The following is a 26,720-nucleotide window of genomic DNA, read 5'->3' as shown; positions in this document are numbered from 1 at the left end:
ATTCCACTTGAGGTACAGGTGGGGAAGGATCCTCCCTCTGAGGTATAGGTGGGAAAGGATCTTCCTTCTGAGGTATAGGTGGGAAGGGATTCTCCTGTTGTATCTGGAGATCAGGCAAGGAACTCTTTAAAACCTCCAGGATTAAGGGGAGAGTCTGCTAAAAGGAATGATCACAGGGGAGCCACCATTATAGCTTAGGCAGATATCAACTTCTAGACCCCAAGGGAGACTGAAGAGTTTAGGCCTGGATCCCAGAGAGATGGAGAAAATATACTTTCTCTTCCTATTAAAGGTGCTACCAGAGTCAGATTGTCAGCTAGAAGGAACAAAGCAAGCTTCAGGAGTGAGAACAGCTAATGGACCCTTCTAGAGTTAGCTCATCCTCTTTATCTCCAAGTTGGGCTTCTCTTGTAGCTAAGCCATTTAGTGATGGGGGAATAGTGTCTCTTAGCCTAAAGGGGATTTGGAGAAAGACAACTCACATATACCCTTCTTCACACACATATGTACCAGCTTTTGGGCACTGGCATTTTTATCCTTTGCCCTACCTAATTTTTTGTTCAGAATATATTCAACAAATGGACCTGGAAGGAAAGAACACCTTCTTCCTGTGAACTGGGGGCTTTCTGCTGGACTGAGAAGATACCCAGAAAGCACTCCCTCTAATTTTTGTCTCCTCTAGTTTCCTCCCAAGAGGGAGTAGAGAACTGCAGGAACATATTACAAACTGATTATTATGATTGGATATCAGAAATGAATAGCTCAGTATCTGGGAGGCCTGGAAAATAGCCAACTCACAACTCTCTATTGAGAGAGAGAAGAGAGGAGGTTTCCTCCTGATTTTTCTGCAGTTTAGGTGAGTCCACAGGAGGGAGTTTTTTCTTTTTCACACTAGGCTTGTGTGCCAAATTGGGATGAGGTAGGGAGTGGGGTGGTTGAAATAATTCCCACAATGGGGAGCATGAAAAAGTGGGCAAAGTCAACATGTGGTACTTTGAATCTTTGCAGAGAGGGTAGTAATAAGAGGGAAGAGAATAAACACAGTATCAGCTGCTGAAAAGCAGGAATCCAAAAGGAATGACCAAAATTATTTTCTAATCCCATATTTGTTGATATTCCTAAGAAGGGCTTTGAAGAAGACATGGTCAATTTGTATTTGTAGTCTTTGGCCGGGGTTAAGGTTCAAGAGACAGCCTAAATGAAGAGATAGTCTATGTTAGCTAACATTTTAACTTAGTCTACAGGTAATCTCTTAAGATTATAGATTTAGAGCTGAATGGGGCTTTAGAAAACAAATACCCTCCTTTTATAGATGAGGAAACTAAGATCCAGAAAGATTAAATGACTTATTCAATGTCCTCTGATATGAAATCCAGCATTCTTTCTTCTAGACCATACTCCCTCTTTGGGGTCAGGAACTCAGTCTGCAGTTAGAGATAGCTCCAAATCTGTGGAAAAGGTTAGGATTCATCCTGTGTCTAGAGTTAGGAATCAATGATTTTAGGGCTAAAAGAAAATGTTTGTTTATTGAAAAGGTTTTTTTTCTGAATGTAACTAATTGGGTTAAGAAAGTAGTAGACATCTCTCAGAGAATCTGGAGCTAAGTCAAAATTCTCTCTTGTTTTAAAATGCTCCAAGTTTTAGTATTCTGTCTCCCATTCTGAGCTGCACCATTAGAGCTTTTCCTCTCTCCTAATTGATAACTTTGAGTCATGAGAATCTAACTTATCTCATGTCAGTTTCTACTTGATTATCTAATGACATTCTCACACACTGGACATCATTAAAGACAGAACCTAATGGACTTAGTTCTATATGAAAAAGGGGCAAGAAAAGGGTAACAGGTATTCTCGTAGGCAGTATAGTTAGTGTCTTTGGCCTTTTGGCCCTTTCTTTGGAGGATGGAATGGCAGGAGCCAAGAGAAGTTTGTCATAGGGGATTACTTACTTGGGTTGGAATCAGGAAGAAATGGGCTCAAATTCTACCTTAGAAACTTACTAGCACACTAGTAATCCTGGATAAATGAATTAACCTCTTTGTGCCTCAGTATCTCGATAGAAAAGATTTAATATGTTCCAACCACTAGGCACAGAAGTGTTTTAGAATGCATGAGCATGAGAATATAATGAAGCAAGAATCCCTATCTCCAAGGAAATTACATTCTGAGTATTATAAAATGAGTGAGAAGGGCATCTGAAGACTGTGCCACCTCTAAATCTATAATTTTCTGATTCTGACGAAAGACATCTCAATTCTGGGGAAGGAAGGAAAGCTGAGACCCAAAGAGAAGCTGGGGATATATAAGGTCAACATAAGTATAGAGAAAATGAGATGAATCCCTAGGTCTCCAGATTCTTATATTTCAGGAATTTCTAACGGACCCAAATAAGTTTTTCTACTGCTTCTATCTTGTTCTTTCTTCCCATGGGTATTTGTGTTTATCTACTTCCTAGGAAATATTCAATTGCCTTACAAGGACTGTTTTAATGAAAATTAAGTGTTCAATGCTGTAGCAATAGGAGTCTGGGAAAAAATAATCTTGAGTTGAAGAATGAGATGTTGTGTCTTTATGCATCTACAGAGGATGCATTTTTTTCTTATGGGACAGGACTGCATCTGAGGACTTCTGAAATTTCCATCTAGTAAGAAGAGTTTTCCTGCCATTTTATTTCCATTTATAGGATCAGGAAGAAATATTCCAAGGTTTTCAGGTGTTTCTTGAATCTCCTCCAAAAATTTCCTCCAAATATTCCAAGAAGATATGAGCTAATTTCCAGTAGCACCTTGACCTTTGGTCACCTTTTTTTGGTCACAACTATTTTATGACACTGAATCAAGAGAAGCTCTCAGTTTTATGGACATAAGTAAGGAGATCTTGTCTTGGCCTTTTCTCTTTTTCTCTAACAACACAAGGCAGAGGAGGAAACACACACCTTGAGCTAGGGACCTCCCAACATTCCATCTGGATTCATATGTCATAACAACCAAGAATCAAAGATCTTAAAGCTATAAAGCACTTTGAGATCATTTAGTTTAGAAGTTCTTAACCATTTTTGTATAATGGACCCCCTTTGATAGTCAGATGAAGTCTATTAACTCCTTCTTTTAATAATGTTTTCACTATGTCAAGCTGGATACATAGGATCTAAAAGGAAGCCAATTATGTAGACATTTTTTTTTATCCTGGGACTCCATTCAAGGAGCATAGGGCCACAACCAGTAGGCAATGGGTCACACAGTCGCTCAGGGTCACCCAGCTGGGTGGGAAGTGTCTGAGCCCGGATTTGAACCTAGGACCTTCCGTCTCTAGGCCTGGCTCTCAATCCACTGAGCTAGCCCAGCTGCCCCTACTTTAGGTTGCAGTTTCTTTAGGAGATGTAGTTTTTACAGGGTGGGGTTGCTAGCCCCATGCCCAACCCTCCTCCTTTTTCATCCGGGCTAGGGACCGTCCTTGGCCCATGTAGACATATAGTTATTAAAATAATTCAATTTAATTTAGTCCAATATTTTTTTTTTACAGATGATGAAATTGAAGTGCAGAGACATAGATGATTTGTTCAAGGTTACCTATCAAGTTAGTGGCAAAACTAGAATTAAATCCCAGTGTTCTTACTCTCCATTCAAATTGTTCTTTCCAATTAAAAAATACAGCCACATTTCCAACCTCAAGTGAACTTTTTGTTTTCTTTAATTACAGTGTTTTTTTGTTCTGATTCATTATATTTCAGAAGTTAAGTAAAGAAAGTATGTATGTATATGTATATGTACCTACAAGTTATAAATAGTATAGATATAAGAACATGAATTTATATTTTATATGTACTTAATTAGTTAAACATTATTTCTTCCATTACAATGGGATCTCCTTGAGGGTAAGTACTATTTTGCCCTTTTTTGCATCCCCAATGTTTAGTCCAGTACTTGACACATAGGAAGTGCTTAAGAAGTGTTTGCTGATTTTTGACTTTTCTAATGTAGTGCACATCCCAGAGTTGCCAGATAATTCCTTCTCTTATTCTACTACTATTAGTGCATACAAATAATTGATCTAAGAGGTTCTAGGGTTTGTGTGTAACAGTTACTTTCCTACCTGTGTCCTCCATGTTGGGCCAGTAACTAACTCTAACAGAATAGCATATTTTCCTTCCACATCTATGATTTCATTTTAAAAAATTTTATTTTTATTGGCCTGCAAAACACTTCCATATTGGTCATTGTTGTAAGAGCACACTTAAAATAACCTAAACTCCCAAATAAAACCATAAATACACTGATGTGAAAGATAACTCCAACAGTTCTTTCTCTGGAGATGGATAGCATTCCTCATAGGTTTTCATTTTTGTGACAAAGCATAGGTGAAGAAACTTACTCTACCAAAGCCCATCAGCAGCTTTTCTCTAGAACTGCCATGGGACACTCAAAGGTTAAGGGACTTGCTTAGGGTCATATATCCTGTGTATGTCAAAGGAAGGACTTGAACAGAGGGCTTCCTGGTTTCAAGTACTGCTCTCTATAATCTCAGACATTCTTCCTTTCAGAAATAATAGGACTGTAAATATAGATCTTGAAGGGACAATGGAGGCTACCTTTTCACCTTTTCACCTTAAAGATGAGGAAAATGAGACCTGCTCAAGGTTATACAGTGTAATAAGCATAAATGGCAAGATTTTGACTCCTAAACCTGTAATCTTTACCTGGTTTGCTAATTATTTGTGAACTGAAAAATCTCTAAATAAGAATTTACATCATTTATTTATGTATACATACATATACCATGACTGTGAATGATTCTCAAATATTTACAGAAGGGAATCATTGATGTTGATGGAAATTAGGGGAAAAAGAGTTGGTAAAGGGAGCTATGTTGACTTTGAGGCTCTGACAAGAATTGCAAGTGAGGATATCTCTCAGACTGTTGGAAATATAGCATTAGAGTTCAGGAATGGTGAGTGTGGTGTGGGAGGAGATATATATTCTGCAAATGATCTGTGAAGAGGTGATAGCTAAAACCATGATAAAAACAAATTAAAAAGAAAAAGGTTTTCACTAAAAACAGAGTTGCATTTGTGGAGCTGGGAAAAGAACCAGAAGTAGCCACAGAGAATCTCTAAATCTTAGAGCTGGATGAGACTTTTTGGATTTTTTTTTCCAGTCCAACTGACAAGAATACAGCTATCCCTTCTATGATATCCCTAAAAGGTGATCTGGCAGCCTTATAATCAGATCTTTAGGGAAAACATGTTGGTACTATATTCTGAAGCCACATATTCTACTTTAGGGATGCTTCAGTAGATAGAACTAGTTCTTTAATTTGGGAGGTGTTAACAGAACCATAATTGTAATTAGAAGCAGGGAAAGATTAACAGAATCAAAAGAGGGTAAGAACTCAAAAAAGGACTCAGGGTTCAGTGATAAGATCATCAGTTACTTTAGAAGGAACAATTGTGTAGAGTGGTGGCAATTAGTTTTAAGTTTTAGAGCTAGGATAAGGGTTAAATATAAAGATAATATTAGGTCAGGAATTGGCATTATTTTGAGTATGAAGGATTTGATATTAGAGTTCAGGTTAGAGTTAGAGTTGGGAAAAATGCTCTAATTCCTATCTCAAGAGGCCTCAAAGCAATCTGCACCCCTCCCCACCTGTGCTAAACAATTCATATTAATGGAGGATTTATCTTACAACTTGGCAATATCAGTAGAGCAAGTATTAGCATCCTCATTTTAAATATGAAGAATCTGAGACTTAAAGCAATTAAGCGACATGTCCAGCATCACACAGGTAAGAGGAACACAGATAAAATTTAAACCAAGTACTTGTGTTCTTGTACACTATATCCCATTGCTACCCCAAGAAAATGCAAGTGAAAATTCCTCTGGTCCATAAAGTTGTGATGATAGTTTTTCTAGAATATTTATTACTTTTCTAGGCCCACTGATAGAGGTATTTTTTAGGATTGCAGATTAAATTCTGAGCTAGGATTAAAGAAAAAAATGAAGATAATGCTTATTACCATTACTATAAAATTAATGTTAGATTTGAAGTAGTAATAATAATTACTATATTAATATAGCATTATAAGGTTTATAATCAACTTCCTTTATTATTTGTTGTTGTTCAGTTGTTTGTTATGTGTGAAGACTGAAATTCTCTAAGGGCAGTATTTCTTAATTTTAATCTGGTCAAATGATTCGCCTTAAAATTACAACCCTCTGTCCTGGTCCATGTACCTCTATGTACCTATATTCACTTTAGAGAGCTCATTATTCATGTCATCCCTTGAGTATTTCAAGACATTTCTAAATGGTAAATAGCTAATTAGGAGGTGATCCTTCAAATCACATATTCCTCCCCATTCTGATGTGATGGGGATCTCAAAGACAGAAAAAGAATCCTTGTGTCTCCTTTCCATTAACAAACTTTTTGTTAAAAGCAATACATTCCTTGGAATTCCTAAGGACAATCTGTAATTTGAATGGTGTCTATGATCCAAAACCCTGGCATAGGAATTCTCTCTGGTATACAGTAATTGATTAGGGCCTTTCTAAACCAGAGTCCTGATGTAGGAATTAATAGAATATATGAAAAAATTCTCAAAAATGTCTTACTTTTCATGACCCCTTTCAGGGTTTTCTTGGCAAAGATGTTGGATTGACTTGCCATTTCCTTTTCCAGCTCATTCTAAAAATGAGGAAATTGAGGCAAAGAGGGTTAAGTGATTTGCCCAGGGTCACATAGTTGGTGAGTGTCTGAGTCAATATTTGAACACAAAACTTCCTGATTCTAGGTCCATTACTCTATCCACTGAACCACCTTGCTACTTTCCTTTATTATAGCTCAGTGATATTGATAATCCAAATATTACTATCTCCTCTTTTACATTTGAGCAACCTGAGGCTCATAAGAATACAGAAATTAGGTTATGAATTCCCCAGATCATAAATGTCACAGCCAGAACTTGAATCCTAATCTCTGATCTCTAATCCTTACACTCTCTCCATTACACCGTATTGTCTCTAAATTTGAATAACTCACTCTCATATAAGGCCTTAAGATGTTAAACATTTTTGTGGATAGTTTGTTTTTGCTGTTGCTATTGTTTTTCCATTTCCTTAACTTATCTTGTTTCTTTCCTCTTCATGACTCCTAAAGAAACAGTTTAATATGAATAAGATTTATTATTAAAAGAAAAAAAGAACAAAAAAGATTTTTTAAAATTAAAAAAACCACCAATACATTAAAAATATATGCAATATTCCATATCTATGAAACTACTCCCTTCCACATGTATCTAGGCAATAAAATGGTAAGATAGTTATCTTTTCATAGCAATCTTTTGAGGCCAAACTTGTTCTTTGGAATTTTGTAACATTTGTTCTCTATTGTTTTATTGTTGTTCTTTTCATTTACGTTATATATCTATTTTCGTGGCTTTGCATATTTTACTTTGTGCCAGTTAATGTAAGTCTTTCCTTGTTTCTCTGTATTCATCATATTCTTATAGCACAGAAATATTTCATTATATTCATATACCCAATTTTTTTCTTTTTAGTACTACTAAACATATGGGCATCTATTTTGTTTCTAGTTCTTTAATGTTTCTAATTATATAGTTATATAACTATGGTTTTATAACAACATAGTTATATTTATAGTTTACATAATAAACTAAAATGTATATACTGATATACTGTATATACATGGAACCTTTATGTCTACATCAATGGTCTCCTTTAGGTATATTCTGAGCAGTAGAATCTCTAGGTCAGAGTATGGACTTCATTTGCATATTTCCAAATCATTATTCATCATGATAAACTCTTAAGATTTTCAAAAGATTTTCCTTAATATAGTACTGTCAGTTAATAAAAATATTGCCACAATTATTCCACTGATTCAGTGACAAAGTTTCTTAGAAGCTAAGTTTTTTTCCCAGGGCAATTTGGTAACCGAAGCCCACACTAATATGTAGCTACTATATGCCTTTGACTATGTAGTTAAATTATGTGACAGGTCTGAAGACGTCCTGACAAACACTGGGAGGTCCTGAAGGGGGGAGGAGAATGAGACGTGGGGAGAAGGATGACACGCATCGGGAGGGCTAATGAAGCTGGTAGCAATCGGTGGCAAAGTTGATTGATCACAGCTAGTATTTTTATAGAGAAAGTGACATAGGCGATTAGGTAAGCCTTTTGCAGGAACAATGATTGGCAATGATTTACAAGATGGAAACAATGGAAGTAGATTGCCTTAGTGGCTCTAAACATTGTTTTCTGTAGGATAGTAAATCACATGTCAACATATCAATGTATGACCCAGTACTGTAGGTTCTTCTCACAGAACTCTTGTATCATTATTTTTTTGGCTGGACATCCAGTATTTGGGGAGAGGGAAAGTTTGCTTTTCTAGCTGATGGCTCTGATGTTATTATAGGGACCTGCTCTCACTACTGGAGGCTACAATCATGGAACTAGGTTTAGAACTTTCTTATTTGTATTGTAGTTCTGACTTTTAAGAAAATGACAAGAGAGGGATGAATTCATTAAGGTTCAGTATTATAGATAAGCTTCTGGAGATGCTTCAATTGTTTTTTTTTTTTTATATGAGTATACCTTTTATTGCATCTAGATAGTGCAGTAGATAGAATGCTGGGCCCATATCAGGAAGATTCAGCTTCATGAGTTCAAACCTGGCCTCAGACATTTATTAGCTGTGTGGCCTTGGGTAAGTCACTTAACCCTATATGCCTTAGTTCCTCATCTGTAAAATGAGCTGGAGTAGGAAATGGCACACCACCCCAGGATCTCTGCCAAGAAAATCCTAAATGGTCTTGATCAATGACAAATATAAAATCCAGTGGAACTGCTTTTTGGCTATGGGAGTGGGGTGGGAGGAGGGGAGGGAAAGAACTTGAATCATATAACCATGGAAAAATATTCTAAATTAATTAATTAGATAAAATTTTTCAAATTTAAAAAAAGAAAACCCCAAATTAGGTCTTGAAGAATTGGACATGACTAAACAACAGCAACATCATTTTTACTGTGTTTGAAGTTTTGTTTTCTTCTTATTCATTTTAATATGGAACTCAATTAGTATAATCTTAAGATTAGGACTAGAGTTCTAATTAAAAGTGAGTTCAGAGATAAGATAAAGGTTAGGGATGATCTCAAAATTAGGACAAGATTCAAATTATAGTGTGACTGGTTTGAGATTAAGTTTTCAGTCTCAGTTTGTCTTGAGTTGAGAGTCTGAGTCAGAGAACAGCATCACTATCCAAATAGATCAGGATCAGGATTAGTTTTGGATTCATTGACTCTCAGAGTAGGCTAAATTCATTAACTTTGTTTTTTAGTTTTTCCTAGATTGGCCCTGCTCCTGACCAGCCACCTTCATCATGTTATTTCCCAAAAGTAACCACTCAAGTGCCACCTACTTCATCCTGATAGGTATCCCAGGTATGGAGGCAGCTCAGTTCTGGCTGGCCTTTCCTCTGTGTTTCCTATACCTCATTGCTGTATTAGGCAACCTCACCATCATTTACATCATAAGAACCGAGCGGAGTCTACATGAGCCCATGTACCTCTTCCTGGGCATGCTTTCTACAATTGATATCCTTATATCTACTTCCTCCATGCCCAAAATGTTGGCTATCTTCTGGTTCAATGCCACCACCATCCAGTTCGATGCTTGCTTGGTACAGATGTTTGCCATCCATTCCCTTTCTGGCATGGAGTCCACAGTTCTCCTGGCCATGGCCTTTGACCGCTACGTAGCCATTTGCCACCCTTTACGCCATGCTGCTGTGTTCACTTCCCCTCGTATTGCCAAGATTGGCTTGGCAGCTGTGATTCGAGGGGCAGCCCTGATGGCCCCATTGCCTGTCTTCATCAAGCTGCATCCTTTTTGCCGTTCTAACATTCTTTCCCATTCCTACTGTCTCCACCAGGACGTCATGAAGCTAGCATGTGCTGACATCCGTGTTAATGTGATCTATGGCCTCATTGTTATCATCTCTGCCATTGGCTTAGACTCAGTGCTCATATCTCTTTCATACTTATTCATCCTCAAGACTGTATTGGGCCTGACACGAGAGGCCCAGACAAAGGCTTTTAGCACCTGTGTTTCGCACGTGTGTGCAGTTTTTATCTTTTTTGTTCCTTTCATTGGCCTGTCTATGGTACACCGCTTTGGCAAAAGGACTGGCTCTAATTTACACATTATCATGGCTAATGTGTACTTAATTGTGCCTCCTGTGTTAAACCCTATTGTTTATGGTGTGAAGACTAAGCAGATTCGCCAGAGGATCGTACAGCTGTTTCGCTCAGCATCAGGCACCTCAGACTTATAGGCCCAAGTGTTCTCATCACTTTAGAGTTCCAAAAATAAGTGAAAACTTCTGAATTGGATACAAATATTCGAACATTATTTCCTTGTCTCCTCTATTCCCTATTAAGAGTAAAGCTCTTGAAAAATTTATATTTAATGTGAACAAGAAAGAAAAATGCACACTTAATGCTATATCATTTCCAGAATATTTTTATATCTTTTATTCCATTTGTTCTTCTCAACTGCAAGAGCTTAGCAAGATAAATATTAATATTCTCATTTTGCTGGCACGTAACACACACATAGCTTAGAGAATTTAAATGACTTAGTCATGCAATGACAATGACAAAGCAGAATCCAAAACCCATATCTTTTGACTTTCAATCAAAAATGCTCTTTCTAAAGCAAAGTGAGATATCTGTGTACTTTTCAAGATCATAAAAAAGTAGTCTTTATCTGCTCATAATCTTTTTTTTTTAACCCTTAACTTCTGTGTATTGACTTATAGGTGGAAGAGTGATAAGGGTAGGCAATGGGGGTCAAGTGACTTGCCCAGGGTCACACAGCTGGGAAGTGTCTGAGGCCGGATTTGAACCTAGGACCTCCCGTCTCTAGGCCTGGCTCTCAATCCACTGAGCTACCCAGCTGCCCCCTGCTCATAATCTTTTGAAAATTCTATTTCCCACTCTTTCCTATTGAATGGGGTGGGGAGGAGAGAGCTTTGTATTTAAAGCCTCTAATTGTTTGGCCCAAGTATACTTTTCTAGGATTTTATCACATCTCTCCCTCTCATAGCCTCAATTCCAGTCAAAACCCTCTGCCTTCTATTCCCTAAATTTTATCAATTAATCTCTCACCTCCACCTCTTTCCATAGAGGATCCCTAATGCCTGGAATGCTACTTAAATCCTTAACATACCACAAAGGCTCAACTGCAGTGCAACCACAGAAGGAAAACATTTCATGATTTTCCTATTTGGGAGGTAAACTTCCTTCCTTGAGTGATTTTATTCTTTTTTCTTTTCTTATTCTTTTTTTTTTAATTAAACTTTTTCTTTGTTGGTTATATTAAAATTCTCAAGTATCTTCTTCCCTCCATCCTCTCCCTGTACTAGTGAAGGCATCACTTGCCAAAGATATATGTATATATAAACTGTCTTTCTGTGTTTCTGCTTATCAGTCCTTTCTCAGGAGGTGAACATTCACAAGTTATTCTTCAAATATTAATTGCTTGTATTAATTGTTGTAATTGTAATTAAATGTAATTATAGCTGTATATAATATCCTCTTGATTCTACTCATTTCACTTTTCATAATTTTCACATAGGTCTTCCCATATTTTTTAAATTAACCTGCTCATCGTTTCTTACAATATGGTAGTATTCTATCACAATCATATGCCACAGCTTGATCTGCCTTTTCCCAATTGGTGGACATCCTGTAAATTTCTAGTTCTTTGCTACCACAGAGGTAATGCTATAAATATTTTAGAACATATAAGCTCTTTTCTTTTTCCTCTGATCACCTTGGGAAATAGATCCAATGGTGATATTGCTGGGTGCAAGGATATACACAGATTTATAACTCTTTGGGCATGATTCCAGATTGCCATTTTGAGCTTTATTATCAGTGCAATTGCTCTATTCACCTCAAGTAGAAAGTAGGGATTATTTTGCATATTTTCTTTATATCCTCATGGCCTTGCACACAAGCATTGGTGACTAAATATTTCTTGAGTTGAAGGGAACATTACTAAGTGAGTTAATGATAAGAGTGTGCAGGTTTAAAGCCTTGTTCTGAATTGTAGTCTCAGTGGTTATGTGTTGGCCTGCCTACATAGCCCTTTAAGCCAATGGAAAGGAAGAGGGAAAGCATTTATTAATCACCTATTATGTATCTGGCACTGTATTAAGCACTTTAAAAATATTAACTTATTTGATCCTCACAACAACCTTTTGGGGTGGGTGCTATTATTATCTTCATTCTATAGTTAAGGAAACTGAGGCAAACAGAGGTTAAGTGACTTGCCCAGGGTCACATAGCTGGGAAGTTCTAAGGATAATTTTTAACAAAGGTCTTCCTGACTCCAGGTTTGGCACACCATCCATTTTTTCAGAAAGAAAGGAAGGAAGGAAGGAAAGAAGAGAGAGAGAGAGAGAGAGAGAGGGAGAGAGAGAGAGAGAGAGAGAGAGAGAGAATAATCTTTGTCCTCAAGAAGCTTACATTCTAATGAGGGAAAACAAGATATAAAAAGGAAATTAAAAAACAGGGAGTGAGAAAAGTACTATGCTGGGAACATGCAGGAAAATGTCTGGAGAATCAGAACTGGAATCTAAAAAGGAAGGAAGATAGGACTGACCTGAGTATTTTCCTTAAAATGTAGGTTCAGAGAGGAATGAGTCAATCATATTAAGGGATCATATGGTTGGAGAGTTTTTTCTGGATTAGAAATCCAGAGATGTGAATTTCCAAGGTGAGGAAGCTCCTTTATCATGATAAAGAAATCTGAAGATTTGGGAATTCTTGGCCTTCATCAGCATCTTCTCCTGACTTGGAGACACTCCCCAAAGTATCATGCATAAACAGGAGCATCTGGAGAATTTTACCATCCACAAAAATCCCTCCTCTATCTGGATTCCGTTCTTAGAACACTTTCATTACAATGAATATGTATAGTTTTATGGGCATAAATCTCCATATTTTATACCTTTATTAATGTTCATTATCTCAGAGAGTTATTGAATTGGATAATTTCTAGAGGTGTATTATCCAGAATTAGAGATATAGAACCATGTATACATTACATTTTGAAATGGTTAAATAATACATGGAACAAAAAGTTACATTTTAGACACTACATTTAAGACAGATGTTGACACACTAGATTGTGATGGCAAACCTATGACACACGTGTCAGCACTGACATACGTAGCCATTTTTGATGACACATGGCCGCATGTGGCAGCATACAAAGAAGTATGGGACCACATGCTGAGGATGACACATTTGCTGTAGTGTAGTTGTAGACACTCTGTGTACTATAGATGACAATTTTACGTATATTAATTTACTCATTTTGGTTTATTAAATACAGTTACATATTATAATTATACATTTTTGTTATTTAAACTATAAATATTGCAAAATTATGGTTTTTTTCATGAAGTGACATACCACTAGAGTTATGCTTGGTTTTTTGGTGAATTTTGATACACCAAGCTCAAAAGGTTGCCCATCACTGCACCAGATGATACCAGGATAATGAGAAGTCTGGAAACCATCCCATGTAGATTCATTTAAAAAAATAAAACAAAACAAACAAAAACCAACATGGATCTTAAGAAGACTCAATTAAGACAAAGTCAATATTTTCAATATAATAATCATATCAAATAAGAATTAAATTTGTTCTTCTTTGACCCAGGGGAAAGAACTAGATACAATGAATAGAAGGATCAGAGGAGGAAATTTCACCTAGATGTACTGAAATTGTTCTGAAAAATATCAAAGCTACTTTGAAAAGAAAAGGATGGACTCTGAAAGTGAGTATCCCTTCACCAGAGACTTCTTAGAAAAAGCTTGGTGGCCACTTGTTTGAGATGTTGTTGAAGGAATTTCTCTTCAAGAATAATGAAATATCTTCTAACTAAAAGCTAACTATTAAAGCCTTGTACTTCTAATTCTGATGTCTATGATTCTGTGCTACTGTGACTTTGTTCTCTGTTGTGCCCTAGTGTTCAGGACTGAACTAATCCTTTCATAAATTCTAACATCTAGAGCTTGAGGACATGATTAAGGTAAATCAGTCCAAATCTTTCATTGTATTAATGTGAAAATGAGATCAGGAGAGGTTAAATTACTTGTATAAGGTCACAGAGGAAAGGGTCACACATTTGGAATCAGAGGACCAGGGTTTGACTACAACCTTGTTGCTTGCTACGGGTGCTGTTGTTATCTCCGTTATATAGTTGAGGAAACTAAGGGAAAGATTAAGTGATATATCCAGGGTTACTAAGAATAGATTTGAACTAAAGGTTCCTGATTCCAGGTACAGTACTCTATCCATGCACCATTAGACATGTGATTTTATTGGTGTAGAAAATTCCCCAATGAGGAGACTGCTGGTCAATATCTTCTTATATTTTAGTCTTAGAAAGTTGCCAAAAGTCATTTGACCTCAATTGCCTACTCTGACTCTTCTGCCTTTCAACGAGTATTTAGTACTGATTCTAAGACATAAGGTAAGAGTTTTAGAAAAGAATGATTGAACCATTTCTGATGGTAGAAAACAATTACATTCTGCTGTGCTTGATATAATAAATGTGACATTAAAAAAAGAAAAGAAAAGAAAAAGAAAATTGCTTAGGGCACTGAGATTAAGTGAGCTTTTTCAGAGTCATATAACTTGTTTGTATCAGAAGTGAAACTTTATCTCATATTATAAAAAAAAGTTAGCCTAGAGACATTACTAGACTTATAAGCATTTATTAGTAAGATTGCTAATGAGCCACTGATCAATGTGAAGGAGCATGGGATCAAGGAGACCAACAGTCCCTGTGGGGTTGGTGAATATTAATGCCAGTGTAGAAGACCTATCTCAGAGGATTCTTGGAAGTGGCTATTCAACATCCTGAGTTTGGACTTCCCTGTTTTCTGCCTTTATATGAGACTAAATGTATCTCTGTCTGGCTTTAACTTTCACTCACTATCCCTATGACTGAAGTAGAAATCAGATCAGGGAATCATATTCCTCTTTTCCTCAGACTTTTCCCTTCTTTGTCCTTTAGTATGGCAATTTTCTGTAGTCTTGGCTGATTGTGGGTAACTGCAATATTGATACATGCTTGTAGGGTATAAGCTACCTTGATGGTGAATCAAGGACCTGTTATGATTTTAACCTATACTTATATTTATATACACATATGATTTTATTATATTTTTAATTTAAATTTTCTCTCTCCTCTTGTTTTTGGGAGAATTGATTCATAGACCTTATGGCTTAGCCATGAATCCTTTGTCAATTGTATTGTTGGTGTATATCCTTCTGAGGGGTGGGATTATATAATTATCCTAACAGTTCAACATCTAAGCTCTTTTAAAAGTAATTTTAGGAGAAGATAATCGCTAATACCCTGGAGCAGGAAAGCAGATTTTCTGGAGAAGATGCTGTAAAGATACTTGCAGAAATCAAACACTACATCAAAAGATTCAGAGTGAACTTCTGGCTATAATGAACTGAACTAAGAGAGGTTTGTGGCCTCCATTTATCCTGATTGTAAACACTTATGCCAAAGGGACATGCCACCACGTGGCTCTTTGTCAATGTGCTCTTCAATTATTTTTATTTCTCTCTTTCTTTTATTCTCCAAACAGTAGTAACCTCCTCCATGAAATGTACAGTATCTTTGGTGCTCTTATATCCTCTAGTGAGAAAATCCTGAATGTATAGACTCTATGTGTGGAATTCACTAGGGAGACTGACACGTTAATCTCCCAGAGAACCAAGAGTGGGGAGTCTTAACATGCTGGCCTCCCAAAGAATTAAGGAGGTGGCGGGAATTGTGTAAGGTAATTATTTAGGGGACTTGAATTCCTTAGTGGTGGGACATAGAAGTCACAGAGTCATGATGGCCAGATGCCTGGGTCCCCAGTGTGCCAGAGCCAGCACAATGTTGCCACAGAGGGAGGAATGAGTTGAGTTTAAAACCAGAGCAGGAAGAGGTCTTTTTGCTTCCACCTTTGAATGAATGATCTCTGGAGTTGCTCTCTCTGCAGTCTCTTCCCTTATCTCTTGATATCTGGCAAACCACAGTCTGAGCCAGCTGCAATGAAGGATTGAGGTTTGCCTGAAGTTAGAAAAGCTATAAATCCCTTTTATCTCTCTTTATAAATAAATGCTTATAAATCTTGTAATAAAATTTTATTAATCAGGTCTTCTTAGGAAGCTTCCTAGCTTCAAGGCCAACTTCCTACATCATGGCCTTTATCTCACTAATTAAAATAAAAAACTTATTCATAAGTTCTTTGTGTTCATAGCAAATCAATATATTATCTCATTTGATTCTTCTCAATAGCTTACTGAGTTATGTAGTATACATATGAAAATGGGTATCTATGAAATTCTGGAGTGAAGCTGGTGATTGACTGGGTCAGGATACCAGGACTAGTGGGAAAATCATCTTTCTTTCAGGATCTCCAGAAAGAAACCAGAAAAAGACTCGAAAAGCCACCTTAAGAATAAAGCTAGAACTGAGTTCACGATTTTTGCAATCAGTCATTTCAATCCTGTCCAGCTCTTTATGACCCTACTTGGGATTTTCTTGTCAAAGATATTTGAGTGGTTTGTCATTTTCTTCCCTAGCCCATTTTGCAGATGAAGAAATCAAGGCAAAAAGGATTAAGTGACTTGCCCAGGGTCACAGATAAGTCCTAAAGGCTGAATTTGAACTCAGGTCTTCCTGTCTCCAGGTCTAGAGCTCTGTCCATTGAGTTTGTGACACAAAACCATCATTGATCAAACCCTTTGGTATTTTCTGTGTCTAAGTCTTCAGGTAGCTTGCTGAATATCAGAGTATAAGAGACTTTCATAGGAATAAACAAGGCACAAGAGAGTACAGAAATACAAGGAAAGTTCCTTAGAAAATATAAACACTTCAGAATCAAAGTGCTCTCCTACAAAATGATTTTTTTCTCTTATGATTTTTCTCCTGCTAAAAATCACTTCTGCAGCTATAATGGAAGTGACAACTTAGAAGAACAATCTGTTGTTAGTAGGAAGCCACAGAGAAGAAAACACACTAGAGTTATGGCAACATCTACCACATTTCTGCTTTCACTCTCAGTTCATTGGTCATGCCTTCCTAATTTCAGTAATAGGCAGAATGAGTCAATGTTTGGTGTGGATTTTAGTATTAGATTGTTATCTCCTTGAGTGTAGGGGCATTCTTTTGTCACTTTTGTATCCCCACTGCTTAGTACAATGCCTGACACATAGTAGGCTGTGAATCAATATTTGACTAATTAATTGATAATATGCTAATCAAAACACTATGAACCCATGGAAGTATTAGAGTATAAAACTTTTTGATTAGGGACATGGTGATGAATTACAATCCTTAGAGTGAGCTAAGCTTTTCCAACATGAAGATGGAAAGCCTCAAGAACTGAGAGTTATGACACTGGTAAAAGATATTATTCTAGACTGGGAACAACAGGCTGTAAGCAAACTATAGGTTAGCTCTAGTATTCTGAATAGGTCACTCTGAAAAACATGAGAATAAAGAACTGGACTGTGTAATGATTATTTACCCTCCTATTATTATTATTATTATTATTATTAACTCTATTTTATTAGGGAGATAGTTTTGGCCAAGAGAGATTAAGTACTTTACTGAGTTTCATAGTTAATAAGTGTCAGATAAGACACTTAATGTCTTTAATCTTCAAGAAAAAAGCTCTTCACATTATATTTCCTCTCTTTCATACTTTTGGGTTTCAGATTACTCTATGCTGGTGTTTTTATTCTCTATTGAATAATTAACTGAGTTTGTGAACTGTCTCACCCATTAAATTTATAATAGTAAATTGAGAGCTAGAAGAGAACTCAAAGACCATCTAGATAAAGCTCTTTGAGAGGTCTTTCTGTGTTATTCACTGTAGTAGAAGGCCTTTGAAAAAGAGCTTATTCTGTCCATGGTGCTATCTGCCTACCCATAGTATCCATTCTACCACCATAACATCCCTAGGATCCTGTGACTATTTCCTGGCCAAATCACCCCTGGTCCTTTCTCCTTAGCATTTTGAGCAGTGCCTCCCGGATGTGCTTGGACTTGACACTGTAGATGATAGGATTGAGCACAGGGGGCACTACCAAGTAGACATAGGCAACAAGGGCATGTACAATGGGAGGTGCATGCCTACCAAAGCGGTGGATCATGGACACTCCAATTACTGGGATGTAGAAGACCAAAACAGCCAGAATATGAGAAACACAGGTATTGAGGGCCCGAATTCGTTCTCGAGGAGAAGCTAGACCCATCACTGTGTGTAAGATGAGTCCATAGGAGAGAACAATTAGCAAGGAATCAATACCCACTGTAGACAGCACTACATAGAGCCCATATAGGATATTAACAGTGATGTCAGCACAGGCTCGTTTCATAACATCTGCATGGAAACAGAATGAGTGAGACAGAAGGATTTTTCTAGGACAAAAGTTCAGCCTCTTAAGTAAGAAGGGGACTGGAAAAAGGGATATAGTTGCACGAGCCACAATAGCCATTCCAATCCTCACAATGACACTGTTGGTAAGGACAGAGGCATAGCGTAGTGGGTTAGAGATGGCCACAAAGCGGTCAAAGGACATGGCCAGCAGTACTGAAGATTCCACAACAGAGAAGGAATGGAGGAAGAACATCTGGGTCAAGCAGGCATCAAAGGCTATGCGGCGATAGTCAAACCAGAGCACAGCCAAGGTTGTGGGAAGTGTGGACATCGTAAGGCCCAGATCAGTGAGAGCCAACATGGATAAGAAGTAATACATGGGCTGATGTAGACTGGGTGTCCTCCTCACAGCTAGCAGGATCAGGCAATTTCCAGTAAGAGCCACCGTGTACATGGAAGAGAAAGGGATGGAGACCCATCCATGCACTGCTTCCAGACCTGGAACACCAATCAACAGGAAAGTAGATGGTTGGAAGAAGGAGCTGTTGTCATGGGAATGAGGAAGGGACATCCTTGGAGGGAAAGAGCAGACTCTCAATAGATCACACTTCCCCAGTCTGTCCAGACAGATCTAGAGAGGAGATTAAAATAAAAGTCTACTTTTTTTTCTTCCAAGACAATGCAGAAGGGTCCCTAGATGTGTTTTGCAGATTCCAGAGAGTAGAGTTTGGCTTTCTTTGGAGTTATAAGGCAGTATTTGGGGATCTATCAATAGGTGCCCTAAACTAGAATAGATTTGGATAAATTTGAGAATGAAAGAATTCTGATGGTTTCCCATAGGAAGCATGCAGGATTTAGTCAACTTCAGTTTTTTAAAGGGCATATAAGAAAAGGAAACCATGGTTTAACATAAACTAGCTTAGTGCCTTTGCCAGACCTAGAGTCTTTAATTAGGCACTGGGGAAATAGAATTGTGGGAATGACTGAAATTTGGAGGGGGGGCTTTTTTGATTTTAGGGGGTTTCAATCCATAGTTAAGTCTTAAAGTAAAAGGATTTTAGAGGCTATGAGGCTTTATTTTCTTTCTGCTATTCAGTTTAGGAGGACTGTGAGGAGAGAAATACTCCTTAGTTAATAACTCATATTTATGTAGCACTGTGAGGTTTGCAAAATGTTTTACTTGCATTATCTCCTTTGATCTTGAGGATACCCCCAATAATGGAGGCACCATTATTATTCTCATTTTACAGATGAGGAGACTAAGAAATTAAGGGAATTACTTAAGGACACCAACTAATAAATCTCTGAGTTAAGAGTTAAGTGGGAATCTTCCCAATTGCATTGTAGTGCTCTACTGAATGTTCCACACTTTCTTTTAGGAGGCAGGGTAAAGAGTCTAACCTTCTTTTCCTTTATCTTATTTCCTTATCTTGTTCTTTCCTAGTGATAGGATATTTCATGTAAAAACAGGATCAGGAACTAATGGAGTCATTTTATAATGGACTTAACAGGAAATTAAGATGCATAGTAACTAACAATACCAATGGAAAGAGTGACAACCACAAAGCAATGAAAATTAAATGTTAAAAAATGATAAGAAGTAAGTTTGCCTCCAAAGAAGGGATACTTCCTCTGTTTCTTTGCAAAAGTGTGTGTTCAGGGACATAGAACATTACATGTCAGATTTTTTTCTACTGTGTGGATTACTTTTGTTGAAAATTTCCTTTCTTATTCCTTTCTCTTAAAATAAAAATGTACTTGGCTCTTAAGGAGAATGGAGTGGGAGTGAAAGGAATACTAAAGGGAAATGAAATTGATAGAAAGATAAAAATACAAGCAAAAATTCATTTTTATAGAGAAATATTTGACTTTGTCTACCTTTTGAATCTTTCTCTTTTCCCCCCTCCTCTCACAACACACTCATCATCTTTTGGCTGAACTGTATGACATGTTTAGTCTTCCAGTCCTTCATGCATATGCTGCCATGGTAATCTTCCAGACTATTTCTATGTTCACAAAAACCTCAAATGGATTAGATCGACAACAACACAAGACAAATGCCAAGGCTTTATTCCAGGATTTTAAGTCCCTTTCCAATCATATCCTATACTGATTCTCTAGCATTCTAATTTTGTTTTCCTAGCATCATTTAATATATATTAACCACCTACTAAACACTAGCTAGCTTTGAGGGGACATAAAAATGGGAAAAGGGAACACAATTTTGTCTTTGTCCCTCTGCTCTTGCTTAGGTCAAACGAAGATTCAGGTCCTAGGTCCAACTTTGAATCAAGAGAATTAAATCTTGGTTGGGCTTGAATTTCTCAAATTAACTGGGGATGGCAAAGGATTGGGGAAAAGTAAGACAGCAGGCATTTTTTAATGGCTTGTATATTTTAGGCTACTTCATCCCTGGCCATGAATTTCCTCAAATTTGTATTTCCTTCTTCTCTCCTCATCATCAATGCATGACTATCTCCTCAAAAATAAATGAACAAAGAACAAAGAACCTGGTTCATAACTCACTTTCTCCAGGAAGCCTTCTCCAATCAATCTCAGTCATTTTCAACTTCCCTATATTCTGTCTTCATTTGGCTCCATATTTAGGATTGCTTGTTTATGTTTATATTTATTCACAAGTCAATTATTTTGATCTATTCCATCTTCATACCAGTGATTCTCTAAAAGGGAAGTCATAGTTTCCCCACAGTTTCTAACCCAGGACTCTACTTACAGAAGGAATCAATCCCCAGGTTGGGAAATTCCTGTTGTCTTACTTCTCTCTATTCCTATACCATCCCTAATCACTGAAGCTAAGTTGAAAAAAGACCACTCAGGACTTAATTCTCCTGAGTCAAGGTTGGGCTTAGAACCTGAATCTTTGTATGACCTAAGCAGGAGCAGAAGGACAAAGAAAATCTCAAATTGGAAAGGATTATTGCTTATGCAGCTTTGTTTGAGATGGGAGGCTCTACCTCTGATGGCTTGAGTAACATGAAGTTTCAGACAAGTTGTTTACTATAATCCCTGGATCTCTATTTCTTTTCTATAAAATGATGAAATCACACTGGATAAACTCTAAAATATTTGCCAGATTTAAAATTCTAGAATGTGATATTTCAATTTTCCTGGAAAGGATTTGGTACTTAGAGTAACACTGACTCATTAACTGCCTCTTTTCCCACACCACACATATATTTTCTATTTCCCATCGAAAGGTCCCTGCAGCTTGAAGAGACCATGACTATGGAAATATGAGTAAAACTTATTTGATCATTGATACAATTTCTTGTCTTAAGGAGATATTATGATACAATGGAGAGTTCACTAAATTAGGACTCAGGGAACCATGGTTAAAATCCTGATTCTTTTTCTTTGCCATAATTTGGGCAGATGCAAATAGTCTCAGCTTCCCTACTTGCAAAATGAAGGTACTGGGTTAGACAGTGTCTGAGCTTCCTTTGAATTCTGATACAAATACACATAAACATATTTTCACACAAAAAAATCACACAGATATGAATGCAAACATGCACACATGATTTTTGTGTGGGTTCTTTTACTACAGTTATGGTTTCATAATATTCTGGGTCATTCCTTCTGACAAGCAGTTCTTATATTTTAGGAAGGAGCCATATTCTACCCCATCTTTCATTATATTTTACCATGTATTATCTACTTCTTACCTCATTTATTCCTATCTTTTGGTAATTTCACTTAACTACTCCAATATTAGGAATTGGACAACTAAGAAAACCTCAGATCTGATTTGCTCTCTATCCATAAATAGCAATAGGTGAGGATGAAGGAACCAACTGCCAAAATATTAGAAGATTTCCATGAAGTACATTTATCTAAATTCAATATAAAGAGAAGAAAACTATCTTATCTATCTCTAAATACCTGACAAAGCTCTAAAAGATAGTTATGTATAACTCTGTTTTAGGTAGGGTACCAGCCTATGGCCACTAACCTCGGCTTTCACATCATGGTTAGATATTGCTGTTCATTCTGCCTCATACAGCCGCTTGCATAGCCAAAAGGCACCCGTGATGCTCCTTTATACTTCTGTAGAAGACTCACCAGGAAACTGTAGCCCCCAAGGGAACACAGAAATCTGGAGTAGGAGTCTCTGAGTTGGCTAGGGTTCAGAGGAAATAGCTTTGTTTGACCAACTCCTTTTGTGATGGATGTTTTAGATGGGGCCGAGTGGGAAAAGACTTGCCACTGAAATTCAGGGGACTACTCAGGTATTAAAGTGATAAAGAAGAGAGCAGATATGTAATTATTTTTAAAATAAAAGGAACAGACAAAAATGAGCTGAAAATTAAATTAATTGTTTAAAAAGGATGGATGAGCATGACAATTTTACAAGTTTTAAAGTTTGCTCAATTTCCACTATTTGATTAAACTTCTACATTTGTCAGCAAAAGCCTCTCCAAATGAATGTCTAACTTTGAAAAATCTGCTACTCCCATTTCTCTACCCAGGTACCCATTTCTCTATTCAGGCATGTAACTTGGGCAGGGTTTATTCCTGAGGAGCCTATTCTCTACTAAGAGAAGATATAGGCTCACTAAATCCTCATTGCTACACCCTTGGAACAAATTATTTAAAGCTTTATTTAAAATTATTGTCTGAGATTTCCCAAAAAGGTAGAAGAAAGCTATTCAATATGCAATATGCTAGAATGGGACATATATTTCTTCTTACACACAAAAGAAATGCTAAACATAGAAGACTCATACCAAGTATTACTAGAACTACTTAAAAACTTGATTAAATAACTTAAATTATATCTACTATTACAATTTGGTAATGATGATACTTAAATCTCATCTGCACATAAATCAATTTACTGGACTTTCAGTTAGGCATTTTACCAATCATGTTAGCTCTAAACATGAGTAGGGAAAAGCAGAAAACTCATAGTACTCATCTGCTGATAAAATAGCTAGCTTTAGTTAATCCTTTTGTCAATGGACATCCTCTTTAAGCTACTGGCCAGTTACCAGGCATTCTGTCCCTGTGCATATTTAGCTCTCACACAGTGGTACCCAGGACCTCCAGATGTTTTAGAACTTACAAGGTTGCTTTCCAATTTGTACTTTGCCATTTTAGTAAAGAAATCTGCCCAAGTAAGATCAGGAAAGAAAACACAGAGTCCGTGTACACATGCTGACACAAATAGACATACGTATACACATATACACAGTCTAGACCAGACCAGGTTCAGGCTAGATCAGGCAGATGTAGATATAGATATAGATCCCAGATGCTCATTGGCAAATAGAGGCCAGGGTGAGGATGAGGGTATATAATTCCTTCCTTGACCCCCCTCTCAGAAAGCAACATGAGATAGTCTTGAAACAATTTGTAGCTGAAAAGGCAGAAAGAGTTGAGAAGTCAGTCATTCCCTTTTGTACATTCACTGAGTCATCAGGTCTTCTAACTCCATAGCCAATAAGAGGCCTCAATCCTTTAACATAAATGGCTGGAAGCAGTCCCTAAAGCTCCCACATAGTCACCCACATGCTCTAAGGAATGGACCTTGTATGTCAATTCAACCTTACTACAACTGTTGTTCCAGTAACTCAGTATCTGTATTTGTGAAGGGTAAAAGAGAAAATCGCCACATAAGACTTTTAGGTCCAAAGGATATTTAATAAAACTTATTATATATTGCTAATAGAACCCTTCTCTAGCACTTGAGAAGGCTAGAGAAAAGAGAATGTATTGTTATTTTTCAAATATGCATATAAATAAATAAGCAATTATTTATTTATAAATAATTGTCAGAGCTAAATATGTTCTGTGACAGCTTCCAAGATGGCTTCTGAAATTACCTTCTTTGCAGAAAAAGTCCCTCCTCTGGTTTATGTTATGGATGCTCCCTCTTTTTCCAAGGTTCTAAGAAAGTGATTGGTGAAGAGAAAGGTGTTATCTGTTAGCTTTGCTTTCAGATCAGACTTCGGGATCTTCAAGTAGTCTAAAGACAGCAAAGCCTATTTCATGGGATGAAAGCCTTACTGGTTTTTATGGGGTGGGTAGGGATAGGAAGTGTTCAGATATCAATTATAATACAGTGGCAAGATATTCAAGGAATAAGAAAGCCTTTCTTGTACCTCTCATATCTGAATGAGGGTCATTCATTGAAACAATTTGAATGAGGGTCCATTGTGTGAGTTCTAAGAAGCTTTTTAAAAGATATTTTTATTTATCTTTTGTTTTAACACTGCCAATATTTTCTCATGTATCTTTCTTATTCTCTCCCCCAGGGAGATGCCTCTTATAACAAAGAGTTCAAAAAAGAGAGATAAAGAAGAGAAAAAATAATCAAAACCAATCAACATATTCCAAAAATCATGTTATATGCAGTATTACAGGATTCTCTGTGTGAATTCTAGGAGTTTTAAAATGAGGATCATTGATCAATTTCTCTCATGTGTTTAAATTCCTCCATTTGGTTTGTTTTTGGGGAATGAGAGTTATAGGATTGTAATATTATTCCTTATCTTCTTGGCATGGTCTAATAAGGGTCATGGGAATGATCAAACCTATCAGACTAGGCACACCATGAGAGCATTTGGGCTCACTCAATAATAACAGCTAATATTTATATGGCACTTACTGGGTGCTTATATGAAGCATTTTACAAATATCATCTCATTTAATCATCACATCAACCCAGGGAGGAAAGTATTATTATTATGATCCCTTTACAGAAGAGGAATCTGAGGCAGAGATTAAGTGACTTGCTCAGAGTAGAATTGCTAATTAAATGGTTGACTTCATGGTTGAACTTAGGTTTTCTCAAAACCAGAATTGACACTATGTGTGATGCCTCCTAGCTGCCAAGGCATTCATTAATAAAATTATAATCAGGGAGGCTGGAAATCTTTTTCCATTTGTTTTAAGGTTAAAAGAGAACAAAAGAAAAACAATTAAAATATATTAAGTACAACAATAGGTGTCAGTTAATGGTGGTTTGAACTCTTGTCTCATCCTTCTCAGGACCAAGTTCTCTATTTTCTCAGTTAAGTCAAACTGATGTACTAACAGGTGAGGATTAGACCTGAAATTCATTGGATCTCATGGTCTTACAGTCCTGTAGCATAGAATATTAGAGTTGGCAGGTAACTTGAAGTCCATCTCATCCTACCCATAGATGAACAAGAATAGTTTCTATAATATATACATGTGATCATCCAATCCCTTCTTGAACTCCTCCAAGAAGGGGAAGATGCTTCATTCCCCTTTAAATTTTGGCTGGCTATAATTGTAAAGAAATTTGTCTTTACACTGGGCAGCTAGGTGGCATAATGGTTAGAGAACCAATTTTAAAGTCTGGAAAACATGAGTTCTTGTCCTGCCTCATATACTTGTTAGCTGTGTGACCTGGGGAAATCATTTAACTTCTCCATAGCTCAGTTTCCTCATCTGTAAAAAAATAGGGATGATAATAGCACTTATCTCAGAGGGTTGTTGTGAGGCTCAAATGAGCTAATAAATACAAAACACTTTGCAAACCTTAAAAGGCTACCTAAATGTTAAATATTTTTTGTTATTACATTAAACCTTCACCTACCTCTTTCCAACTTCAACTCCTTCCTAGTTATGTCTAACTTGGGCAAGTGTTAAAACCCATTTCATATTGTAATCCATTTCTGCTTGAAGCCAGGTACCAAGTCAAACAACTGAAAGGATTTAGTAAGCATCTAATAGGTGCCAGATTATGTGAAAGTACTTGGAAAACAAAGCTAAAAATGAAATATTCCCTACATTAAGTGTGTTTATACAAGGAGAGTCAACATGAACATACATAAAATTATTATGCTCAAAGTAAGTGTATATATATGTATCCTAGTCATGATACCCAACTTATACATTCTGGCAGTTTTTTCTCTGGAATTGGATATTTGCAAGATAGTCTTCAAACATTAATTCTGTAGCTGACTATAATGTTGTTGGTACTACTCATTTCAGTTTTCACAATTTCACAATTTCATGTACTTCTTATTTTGCCTTTAAAAAAATCAACCTGCTTCTTATTTCTTATGCTGCAGTAGTATCCGATAACAATCCCATGACACAATTTGTTCATCTATTCACCAATTGATGGGCATCCCCTCAGCGTTTAGTTCTTTGCCACCACAAAGAGAACTGCTATGAATATTTTAGAACATGATTTATTTTTCTTTTCCTCTGATTACCTTGGGAAATAGATCCA

General features: G+C 36.8%; 2 protein-coding genes across 2 annotated transcripts; one reads left to right on the top strand and one right to left on the bottom strand.

Annotated features, from left to right (window-relative positions):
- Positions 1–3,856: 3,856 nt before the first annotated feature.
- LOC123241181 (olfactory receptor 51E1) lies at positions 3,857–10,350 on the top strand. Its single transcript, XM_044668885.1, is given in 2 exon segments — positions 3,857–3,873; positions 9,414–10,350. Coding segments are annotated over 2 exon segments (954 nt in total).
- Positions 10,351–18,098: 7,748 nt separating this feature from the next.
- LOC123238755 (olfactory receptor 51I2-like) lies at positions 18,099–19,061 on the bottom strand. The gene has a single exon (XM_044665959.1). The coding sequence runs from the start codon at positions 19,059–19,061 to the stop codon at positions 18,099–18,101; it is 963 nt and encodes a 320-aa protein (XP_044521894.1).
- Between the last annotated feature and the right edge of the window lie 7,659 nt (positions 19,062–26,720).

This window comes from Gracilinanus agilis, chromosome 3, assembly GCF_016433145.1.
Source record: "Gracilinanus agilis isolate LMUSP501 chromosome 3, AgileGrace, whole genome shotgun sequence".
Classification (NCBI taxonomy): domain Eukaryota; kingdom Metazoa; phylum Chordata; class Mammalia; order Didelphimorphia; family Didelphidae; genus Gracilinanus; species Gracilinanus agilis.
The sequence above is the reverse complement of the archived record's forward strand: the minus strand, read 5'-3'. Positions and strand labels throughout refer to the sequence as shown.